This window comes from Fimicolochytrium jonesii, assembly GCF_025526975.1.
Source record: "Fimicolochytrium jonesii strain JEL569 chromosome Unknown EV422scaffold_27, whole genome shotgun sequence".
In the NCBI taxonomy this organism is placed as follows: domain Eukaryota; kingdom Fungi; phylum Chytridiomycota; class Chytridiomycetes; order Spizellomycetales; family Powellomycetaceae; genus Fimicolochytrium; species Fimicolochytrium jonesii.
Window position 1 is genome coordinate 60282 of NW_026515694.1, and position 11463 is coordinate 71744.

Here is an 11463-nt window from a genome sequence, read left to right on the forward strand (position 1 = left end):
CCGCTGATTGGGGGGTCGCTACATACCCATCATTGCTCTCTTCGGTCAGGAAGGGACGCTGTGCCGCCCCGAACATGTTTCCAAAGAGTATAGGTGGGGAACAAATGCTGTCAGTTGGGGAAGTGACAGCGGGATGAATTTGACAGGGTTCCGGAAGTGTTGGTATATTTTCTTTTGTGATCCCTCCGAGGCTCCTCGTTCATATACAATATACAGAGGATGGTACAAAAGGGATGTGGTAACAGGAGGTCTTGAGCCTAGACGAATGTCGCCCGGCGGTGAGAGCTAGACCACGATTTTGGTCCTTTTCATATCGCGGGGTTGGGACGCTGCCGCGTAGTCTTGCAGACAGCTTCCAACCTGACGGACACCAATCTGTAAGAACGGAGCTCCTTAAATAGGTAGCCAGAGGGTTCTTTTGTCTTAGTGTATCACATTACTACGCCGTCAGACTTGATCGAGGCTGAACTAGGATGTTCACTCGATCTCTTCGATTATGGTACAAAAAAACGACAAAAGTCCAATGTTGGTAGAGAGTTCAGCGTCAGACAAGGGGACAAGAGTTCCAAGGAGATGAACGAATTACATAGACGCTACGCTGGATATCGAAGGCACATGGACGCAAAGTCGTGGTTCGAATAGGGTCTTTCTTGCTATGCGCGGAAGGTGCGCAAAAACGAGCTCAGGTACATAGACCTGGTGTGGGGGCCGCGGTGAGGAAGTCTACACCTCGGTGACATTCTTCTCAGCCTCATGCCGGGCAGCAATGTCACGAATCAACGCAGCGTTGGCCTGCCCCGTTGCCTCGACCAGATCCGCAAACAACGACTCCGGGTTGGCCAACAGGACGTGCGGGGTATCAAACTCGACGAAACGACCGTCTTTCAAGACAAGCACCTTGTCGAAACCAGCGATTGTGTTCAGACGATGTGCGATGCTGACTACCGTGCAATGCTTGAAATGGGACGAAACCATTTCCTGAATCCGCTCGTCGGCTTCGTGGTCGACGCTCGCTGTGGCCTCGTCCATGATGATGATCTTGGCGTTTGATAGGATGGCTTTCGAGAGCACGATTAACTGTCTTTGTCCAGAAGACAGATTTGCGCCGCCCTCGGTGACTTCCGCGTCGAGCTGACTGGGCAGGCCGGAGATGTACTCCTTCATACCCGCCATCTCCAACGCCTTCCAAATCTCCTGATCGGTGCGCTTGCCCCTACGATCGATGTTGGAACGGAAGGTGCCTGAGAAGAGGATCGGCTCTTGCGGAATGATCTGCAGACGTTCGCGAAGGGTGTCTAGATCGAGCTCGGAGATGTCTTGACCGTCAACGTGGATGGAGCCTTTGTAGGCCTCGACAATGCGGAACAGGGCGAGCATAAGCGTCGATTTGCCGGCCCCGCTCCTCCCGCAAACGGCCACCTTTTCGCCGGCGCGGATGGAGACAGACAGGTCCTGCAACACAGGCGCCGCCGTCGAATCGTAGCGGATCTCGAGATCCTTGATGTCGATGGCTCCAGATTGCGGCCATGCGTCGGAGACTTTCACCGTGCCGACCTGCCTTTCCATAGGTAATTTGCCTGCGTAGTAGTCCATCCGCTCGACAGCGTTGAATGAGGCCTCCGTCATGGATATCATCAACAACACAATGTTTAACAGAGAGGCCAGGTTGATCAACCCCACCAACATCAGGCCCGCCGCGCTTCCTTCCACCACCCCAACTTCGGCGAGAATCAATCCAGTCAGCACAATGATCGAAGTGAACAGCGCCATCCGCAGACTGATCCACAGCTTCGCCGAGTCCATCAGTAGCAGCGCTTTGCTCGCGAGGTCGGTGGTGTGTTCCTGTCGGGCGACGAAGCTCGCTTCCCAACGATACGCCTTGATCGATGGTATACCGTAAAACGTCTCGGAACAATGCGCGGAGAGTGGGGACTTGAGAATGGAGGAGAGACGCTTGAGTTCGCGGTACGACCCTTGAAAAAAGCGGAAAGCCCAGACGGAAGGTATCGACAGGATGGCGAAAGCGATCAGGATGTATGGCGTTCCATACGCAACCATGACGACCGCCGAGAAAAACATAATACCGCAGTCAAACAAATTCACAAGATCTGATAACGCAAGTGTTAAGCCAGTCAGACCATGATCGATGTACTAATCAACACTTAAGCTCATACCTTGTGAGAGGGTCAGGTCCATTTGCAAGACGTCGACCGTCATGCGATTGATGATCCTTCCCGCCGGTTGACCATCGAACCATCCCAACTGTTTTCGATTCAGCGTTAGCATTACACCAAAATCCTGCAACGAGCAAAGCAGGTGATGGAGCACTTACCGGAGCGCGCACTAACGCCGTCAAGGCATTGTGATGATATGCCTTCGAGGCGCGGTAGTTCAAAACATACCAGCACGTAACACTCATCAGATTAGAAGCCAGTTTGACAGTTCCGACGATCCAGTACAGTTGGAAGTACTGAGAATCCGACCAGCCCCACGAGTTGTCGGACCAGATGACCATGATAATGTTGCCAAACGCCGCCAAGAACACGGCGAAGGGAAGCCATAGTAACGGGAACAGGGCGAGAAGGAGGCCGCCATTCTTGAAATAGCGCCAAATCACGGCGCCGGAAACAATGCCCTGAAGGAAAAAAGAGCGTGTTAAAGCCCGTCCGAACCCGTAGATGATTGCCCCTCGCCAAATGCTCTTACCTGCTGCCTGTCTTCGGCAATCAGTTTCTGCTCCTCAAACTTCTTCAAGGCCTGTTCAATCTCTTCCAGGTCCCCACCGTCCTTTTCCTTATCCGGTTCGTCTTGCACGACTTCATCTTCCCTTCCCTCGACCGCGTAGTTCTTCATCATGTTCGCCAGCACACCTTCTGGCAAGTTCATCAACTCGGTGAAGGTACCCGACTCAGCCACCTTACCACCGTTGAGGACGACAACCATATCAGCCTTTGATATCAAATGCAGCTGATGTGTCACGAGCACGACTGTTTTGCCTTTCATGGAACCAAGGATCGTTTTGTCGAAGATGGTTTTCCCGACTTGAGCGTCCAGCGCCGCAAGTGGGTCGTCGAGCAAGAATATGTCGGCGTTCGACGCAATGGCGCGGCATAGCTGCGTTCGCGCTTTCTGCCCGCCTGACAGAGATATGCCCTGGAATTTTTGGATGAGAATAAGCCCAACTTTGTAAATCCGCACAATTTATTTTTGGATGGAAGGGAACCATACCTTCTCGCCGACCCGGGTTCCGAGTCCATGTGGAAAGGCCTCTATGTCGCGAGTCAAACAAGCGGCTTCGACCGCTTTGGAGACGTCGGCGTGGCTCAAATCGGCGGAGAACCCTCGAATGTTCTCTTCCAAAGTGCCCGATACTACCCAGGGGTCCTGCGCGCAATAACCGATCGAACCGACGAGCGTCGCAGACCCGGAGCCCACCTTGCGCATGGACCCAACCATCGCAGAGAGCAACGATGATTTCCCGCTGCCTACAGGTCCCACGATAGCAACCAGCGCCCCACGTGGGATCTCGAGCGTGATGTCAGATAATTTGAAGGCTTCCTTCGGCTTGTCACTGCCAGCTGTCTCGCCTTTGGCCTCCTGCTCCGCCTCTACAACGACGGTGTTGACCGATGTGGTCTCCTTCTCCCGTTCTTGCATCTCGGCGCCCTTCTTGTCAGCACCCTTCTTTCCTCCCGCTTTGTTTGCTTTGGTTGATCCTTTGGACGTTTCCTTAAGGTCCTTGGCATCAGGGGTGGTTTCCCAGGAGAAGCTGGCGCGGTCGATAGTAATCGCGGGAAGGTCAGCGGTTTTGGCATCAAGAGCGAGCCTTTCCGGAACGTCATGAGGGAGGATCTCCTCGGCAAGAAGAAACTTTGAAACTCGCTTGAGTGAAGGGAAGGCTTGCAGTGTGCCCCTGTTGAAGGCAATTCATTACGAGAGAGTGACAGACAGTGAGTGGAAGGCGAACCCAAGAAAAATGGATCTAAGCGATCCGTCTCACATAACTTGGTCAGGTACTACTCACATGACGGCACCTCCCAGCATACCCGAGGGTTCCCCTAGCGCGGCGATTAGCCCAAGGATGGGAAACACCGTGCTGGCGTTGATAGAACCACCGAATTGGGTGTATCCTATGATCGTGACGTACGGAAGGAAGTCTTGTTGGATGATGATAGCGAATATCACTCCAAGGAACCACATCGTCATCGTCTTCAGCAGTTTCAACTGCTCATTCCGCGGCTCTTCGATTCGTGCGGCCTCGTGCTTCTCCGCCGCTTCGAGTTTCAGACTCTTCATTCCGTAAATCAGTTCTCTGAGGAGTTTTGTGCGCTTGTCCAGATGCTTCATATATTGTCCTTGACATTTGACAAATTCGCGGATGAATTGGAGGGTGAGCACTGTCAGTAGGACAAACAAGCCTGCTGTGAGGATCGTCGTCACTCCGAGTAACCGGGCGAGTAGATAGAGCGCAAGGACAATCTGTGCCACGCAGGTGATGGATGCGGCTAACATTTTCGGAAATTTGCTGATCATGAGAACGTCGGTACTGATTAGGCTGTTAACAGTTCCGGGACCGTACTCCTAGGTATCAGGACGGGAGTGAGCCAAATGACGAATGCGGCGTCTTGCGGACGGCACGAAGGCCTCATTTGATGACTCACCTGTTGGGACTTTGCCGACAGCTTCAGAGCCTTAGAATAACTGATGAGAAATGGTTTAGTCCCCAACCCAAGTCTCAGAATACGCAATCGCGAGAACAAACCACTCACACCGCTCCAATGACGATCGCGCGAAGCTCCACGTTGAAGTCCAAATACATAGCTTCCTTATTGTAGGCAGCAAAGGCTGTTCCAACCGACAAGGCAAAGTAAAGTAGCCCATAGCCCCATACAGTCTTGATGATGGGACTCGAGTGGTCGGCCGTAGGATCGAGTAGATTGACGACATCGGAGATTAGCAGCGGCTGGATGATGGCGCTTGCTACGGCGATTCCGGCGAGGACGAGCGATACGATGCTGAAAGGTTGTGGGGTAATGTTAGGTCATGATGATGGAGAAGATGGATGTCGAGTTGCATCTGTACTCACTATCTGAACAAGAAGTGTCGCACAAGGGCCGAGGTGAAGCTCGGAGCGTGAGAACCCTCAGTGCTCTTGTATGTCTTGTATTGTGCCCAAAAGTCTTCCAAGACTGGCTTTGCAGTCTGATGGGCGGAGTCCTTTTCTGACAAATCCGGAAGGTCCTGCATGGAAAGAGAAGGTGAGCGATAATGGGTGGGGATTTCAAGCATAAGCTATCCTGTTCAGAGGCTGCAAGCTACGTCCACCTGAGGCCAGTAACCCGTGCACAGAGTCCATGGGGGCAAAGAGACGAGAGGGGAAACCCAGCGAGCAAACCCCCCTGAGCATGGCACTCTTCCATGATCGGGCATCTGATCTCTCCCCCGCAGGTCGTTATGCCTAGCGAAGGCCCCGCACTCCCGTAAACTCACCTCCTCCTGCAATGGTGCGCGACTTCCTTTCTTCAGAAGTGGGGTTATCCACGAAAACGTGATATAGGAGAAGAACGGACGGTGTATGACATCCTTGTGCGAGTGGTCGACGACGGAGTAGGTTGGTTGCTCGTTGAGCTGTTCAGTCTCCCCTCTCGACGACATGGCGGAGCTAGGGTCTTTCCTTCCGGAGGTGACAACTCGGTTGGCGATTACAGACCACTCTTCGCGTATATCACCAGACGCTGGACAACGTTCGGCTGAAGCAGCAGGTGAAGCAGCGAAGTTGGCCGGCGAGCAGTTTGGCTGAAAAAAGGAGAGGGGAGGAAAGCACAATGGGCTGCCTTCTTATATGGGGCCCGGCCAGAAAGACAAATGCGCCTGGACCAGTTGGAATGGAGAACAGGCAGCTGCGGAGTCTATGTCCGGACTTCAGGCCCTTCCGTCGTCCGTTCTCCGTCCTTCACCAAGTGTACATACAGTTCTTTGAAGGTTGCATCATCCTTCAGCATCCTGAAGCGATATATGTTTTGACAGTCTTCCAGCCATGGACACTTTTTCCCATGGACGTTCGAACTGCGAAGGCTGGTCCACACCGCATTTTAAATTTAGTGGTCCGCGGTGTTTGCGGGCTCTCGGTACCTCCCACAAGACGGGTTGACGCCGCGTTGATTCCAGGCTTGTCGTGCGCATCAGGAGTTTCGGCACTCGGAAGCTTGCGCTGGATGGGCAGGCGCCAGGTCCCAGCATTCTGGGACTGGGTGGACGTAAAAGATCTCCCAATCTTCAACTTGCACAACTGGCGTTCGATTTACAGGAGTCGGCAAGGGCATCAACAAGATACCCCAGAAGGGTGGAAGGCCATGGAAGGCCCATGGGCGAACATTGTATCAGTACAGTACTGTATGTACTGTACTGTACATGGGCCCATGGGCGTACGTTACTGTTGACTGCTATACAGGGCCGACTGAAAAAGATGTACATATGCAGGATACTCAACTGACCCGTACGGAACATGGTGGAAGGACGCTACGACAGGACCTCCGTCGGGTCCGGCCTTCTTTTACCTTCGACGTCTGATCAGTTCCCCGGGGACGTAATCATTTAGGTCTGATCAGAAAGACATATGCGTCGACTAATCAAAGGAAGGCAGATGTAATGATTGTGTGGACTGGGCTGTTCAATAGTGTGCGCGGACCTGGCCGCCCGACACCACATACTACAGTACGTATACTGTACATGTATACTCACGCGCAAGGCAAGTTCCCGAAGGACGCCGTCCCGTGCATCATCATCAGTCGTTCGATAGAGACCCTCGTAGATGACAAATTCCCCTGGTGGGCAGCTGGCTGTCGACACGAAGCCGAAGTACCACCATGCCAGGCCCATGCGATGGGATTCACAGTGATAAATTCTCTGTTGGCACGCCGTCGGTCACGACTCACAGTGCTGTCGTACGCGCACACGTTTGGAGCCGTGGGGGGGGATGAAGTTTGATGAAGGACGCGACGGGTGAGAAGCTGAGAAGCTGCTCCACCTTCTCCACAAGGGTATGGTGTCCGGCGGTCCTTGTGCAACCACACGCAAGTCACTGGGCACTGGCCAAAAAAGGTCGCATAAAAAGCACAGAGCGGTTTCGTTGGCAGCCCCACCGGCTAGCGTTCGTGCAAAGCGGCACTGCCATATTCAGGACAATCGATCCCATCTCGCCTTCCCTTCCTTCCCCTACAACAACTCAACGCAAGAAATAACAATGTCGGCTTCAGAAGGATCCCAGCTCTCTGGTGCACAGAAGCCGTCCAACTCAGCAGCCGCTCAAGGGAAACGCCCTTTCCACGGCTCATGCCACTGCGGTGAAATTCGCTACATCGTCTTCCTAGAACTTCCTCCGCGCGTCCTGTCAGTCGACACCACACCGGAAGACCATACCGTACGTATATCCCAGGTGCACGGCGCTTCGTTAAGCTTAACGAAGCGGTCTGGAATCGGGCTCACATGAGCTGGAGACTGGGGCGATGCTAGGAAGCTGGCCACTTCGTACTTGGTGTCCACGAGGTGCTAAACCAGGGTTTATGTATTCCATCTACCCTCGCAGATTCGCATCTACAAGTGCAATTGTAGCTCATGCCACAAAGCCGGCTTCTTTCACATCCGGCTTGCGAGTGCGCCTGATGATTTCGTCCTTCTGAGTCCATTGGATCCCATGGAGAAGCTGGGCAACTATACGTGTTTCTCCGGGAAGCTGAACTTCCTCTTCTGCCGTACCTGCGGTGTACGATGCTTCATTCTCCGGGGAAAAGGAGAGGTGGTGGATGTGGAACCCGGAACCGACCTAGCCGCCGCGATCGCACGGGTCTCCCCTCAACCGCATCACAAGAATGGAGAAGTCCACTCTGCGCCCGACGGCAAGACGAAAGTGTGGCGACCGCGGAAGGATGGCTGGATAGAAGGATGTGCCGGAAGTACGTCGTACCTCAGCGTGAATGCTACCTCATTAGACGCAGGACAGGAAGGGTTGGATCTTAGGGAATGGCGGGAGAAGCAGTGGATCCTCTATCTGGACTGTTTGGCGGAGAAGGAGGAGGACCGCTTTGATCGTCCTTGTACCGGCGGCCTGTATTGAGATGGATGCGGTAAGACTCGCAATTCACTATGTAGACTGTATGGTAGAGTCAATATAGTGGCTCATGTTGAGAACGACCAGAGAATGTCAATCAGAAAGCGTTGTCTTTCGCGTGAATTGGAGAACATTGAATCGATCCTCGAGTACTCTCTACATACATAATAGGCATCGCCAAAATGTTTCAAAGTCACATGTGAGCGGAGGGAATAACATCCTCGGATCCTCCTACACTCCAACAACCTTCTCCAAAAAGTCATCAACCAACTTTTCCAGCATATCCGCATCCTTCAGCCCCTGCACCCACTCGCCCGGCAACCCCTCAAAGCCCACACGACACCCCAACAGGGCGCCCGCAACCGTTGCGTTCGTGTCGGCGTCTCCTCCTTCCAGCGTCAACCCCGTAATGAGGTGTTGGAAAGCTTGCTGAGCCTCAACGTGGGACACTGATGAAGGAGTCTCGACTGATTGAGAAGGTGGGGAAGGAGCGGGCGTTACCCGCGTCAAATCCCTCCCAAACACGTACAACCCGGCCCCGAGAGCCTTGTACGTGTACCCCATATGCTTGCTATCGTCCAGTTTGAGCGCGCTGAGTGCCGTGTCTTGGCTAGTGTAGGCTCTGAACTCCTCTGTTGCGGTCGACGAGGTGTGGAAGTAGGCTTGCAAGGCGACAGGGCCGGCGCGGTGGGGCGGAGTTCCGGTTGTTGTCGTATTTGAGCTTCCGGAATTGGTGTGGGACCGTGAAGGAGGAACTCGTATTCCTTGCACACGTCCTGGATGAGAGCGGACACAGCCGCGTCGCGTGGAAGGGTCCCGACGTCTATGGTCGTCGGGGACGAGGGCGAGGATGAAGCTGCTGGAGGTCGGTCGTAACGAGCGAGATAGTTGGGGGGTTTGGCGAGGGTGTCGTCGTCTGATCCGCCCATGACAAACATGAACAGACGCTCTTTTGCTTTCTTGTCGATGAGAAATCGCGGGCGTCTCGCTGGTGGTGAATTCGTCTGAGAGGAAGGCGATTCGGCAACCACCGTTGGCGCCGCTACATTGACCGTCTTCAGCTGATCCCTCCCATGCACCATGAGCCATAAGTCCCTCTTTACAGCCTCACCAAGCGGGGTGACCGTCGCAGACGGAGACCCACCCACCTCCTCCCTCAGCATCCTCGCCACAAGGACACAAACCACCACGCAGCTCAGGACGCATCGTGGATCAGCATGCGTACACAGTGCGCAATCTATAGCCATCCTGGCAACCGAACCCTCATCCTGAAACCCCACACATCCCAGAACCGCACACCGCATCACCGCCCCGTTCGCTGCCGCCGCCCGGCCCGTATCCCGATGCCATGCTCGCCACGCCGCACCTTGCGGATCAGTGCAAAAGTCCTCCTGCCCGATGACGAGGGTCATGGTCTTCCCGATCCCATGTGCCGGGTTGCCGAGCTCGGGCAGCCCCTCCTGCGTCCACTTGCGAAGCCTCCGTGCGAAATCGAGCGTGTCGAACTGCGGCCGTTGCGCATCCTTTGTCGTTGTGCCGAGGAAGCTTTGCAAAACAACAATCATCTGATCCGTATCGTCCGTCCAGCTGTTCTCCGCAAACTTGCTTCGGTGGTGGTCACGCAGGAAAGGCTCGCCGTCGCGGGAGAGGCCGAACTGGATCGGTCCCGGACCGTACAGGTATTTGCATTCGTCTTGGTCAGGAACTCGCCCGCGAGCCCCACGGCGTCACCTAGCGCCGCGCCGAAAATGAGACCTTTGATGCGGCCGCGTAGGACGTGGCTTTGGGGCATTTGAGCCGTTTTACGTTGCGAGTGAGAGGCGGTCATATGTTTGTACGTGCTCTCCTGCGTTACGGATTGATCGGTAATGAGTAGAGGGAGCGCCCTGATACCAGTGTCCTTTTGAGGACGCTTAGACGGTAAAGGGCTGCTGGCCTGCTGCCATAAAGAAGTGAACTCCGTTTTGTGGTGGAACAGTCACCCATCCATCAGATGCTGTCAGTTCCTGTCGTTCCTGCCGGCGGTATCATAAGCAAAGGAAGTTTCTGCCTTGCCCGGAACTATAGCTGTGCAGGACTAAAGCCGATGGTTTTTTCACCCACGGTGCATCAAACCATAGAGCAGTCAACACATGAGGTCCCATAAGCTAGCAGGTTGTTTATAGACCTCATGAACAGCCGACCATCTTCTTCACCTGTCGGGGATATCTCATATTCACTTGTACTTCGTATTATATTTCTTTTACTTCTACTTGATCCGATACGCGGGCTGGCCATCCGAGCTCTCGGTAATACATTACATAAGGGTCCAAGGCTCCTCGAAGCCACGCAAGCCCAATACGCAGCTCATACGTAAAGCTGTCAGCCGTGCAGCCGCTGCAGAGGACTTCTTACTCTTTTCTTCACCTGAGAATATCGTTCTTCAGCCCTCTTGGAAGAGCCCATTGTCAGTCAAGTTTACTCTGACGTTACAGCGGGTCTTGCCAAAGTTTCAAGTCGCCAAAGAACAAGCGTGTTGGCTTACTTCGTTTGCTCCCAATTCCCGACCGATGTTGGCACACGATGGGTATGGATCCTGTCTCGATGCCAATAACATGGTCATGGGGGGAAGGTGCATAGTGATGCGTTCTATGCCAGCATTATTGTCTTCATCAACTATCTGTCATCGCGCGCGTACTTTATACCTGCAACATACACGATAACTGCCAAGGAGTTGGCACAGCTCTACTTCCGTGAGGTATGGCGCCATACAGGTACTGCAGCTGTGATCATCGGAGATCGAGATCCCCGCTACCTGGCAGATTTCTGGAAGGTGTTTCAATCGTTGCTGGGCACTAAGCAGAGCTTGAGCACGGCACGACACCAACAGACGGATGGAAAAGTCGAACGGTGTATCTCTATCTTGAAGAAGATGATTAAACCCTACCATAATGTAACGGGAGACGATTGGGTTGACAAACTGCTGATGTTGGAGTTTGCCTACAACCGTACGCAGAACAGCACCGGATACTGCCCTTTCGAGGTTGATTTGGGTAGAATTCCGCAGGCGCCGATGCATTGGCAAGTTGACGCAAAGGTGTTGCAACGTATGGACGATACGTCAATCCCATTCTTGCATAAGTCACAACGTGAGCTCATTGTACAGATGGAGAAGCGTGCTGAGGCATACCGATCCATTGAACTCATAGTGCAGCAGAGACTGCGGGAAGGCCAGGACAAACAAGCAAAGTATCATGATTGTGGACGTCGTTTACAGAGCTTTAGTCCAGGAAATGAAGTCCTGTTGAACAGCGATGGGATAACGATCCCTGCTTTCAACAAGAAGCTGCTCAAATTTAGACAGAGCTGGCTCGGAC

The 11463-nt window shown here is 53.7% G+C and overlaps 3 protein-coding genes across 3 annotated transcripts; 1 reads left to right on the forward strand and 2 right to left on the reverse strand.

The window, feature by feature from the left end:
• Positions 1–405: 405 nt before the first annotated feature.
• On the reverse strand, positions 406–6027 carry EV422DRAFT_540974 (P-loop containing nucleoside triphosphate hydrolase protein). Its single transcript, XM_053071170.1, has 10 exons — positions 5491–6027; positions 5087–5241; positions 4770–5015; positions 4662–4701; positions 4025–4581; positions 3229–3913; positions 2707–3153; positions 2333–2635; positions 2175–2262; positions 406–2108 (listed from the first exon to the last, which is right to left on the reverse strand). The coding sequence occupies exons 1-10, from the start codon at positions 5653–5655 to the stop codon at positions 724–726; spliced, it is 4071 nt and encodes a 1356-aa protein (XP_052922481.1). The 5' UTR covers positions 5656–6027; the 3' UTR covers positions 406–723.
• A 1416-nt stretch (positions 6028–7443) lies between these two features.
• On the forward strand, positions 7444–8212 carry EV422DRAFT_540978 (uncharacterized protein). Its single transcript, XM_053071171.1, has one exon. It carries the CDS (start codon positions 7694–7696, stop codon positions 8111–8113), a length of 420 nt encoding a protein of 139 aa, XP_052922482.1. The 5' UTR covers positions 7444–7693; the 3' UTR covers positions 8114–8212.
• Positions 8213–10043, reverse strand: EV422DRAFT_540979 (ADP-ribosylglycohydrolase-domain-containing protein). The gene has a single exon (XM_053071172.1). It carries the CDS (start codon positions 9670–9672, stop codon positions 8614–8616), a length of 1059 nt encoding a protein of 352 aa, XP_052922483.1. The 5' UTR covers positions 9673–10043; the 3' UTR covers positions 8213–8613.
• Between the last annotated feature and the right edge of the window lie 1420 nt (positions 10044–11463).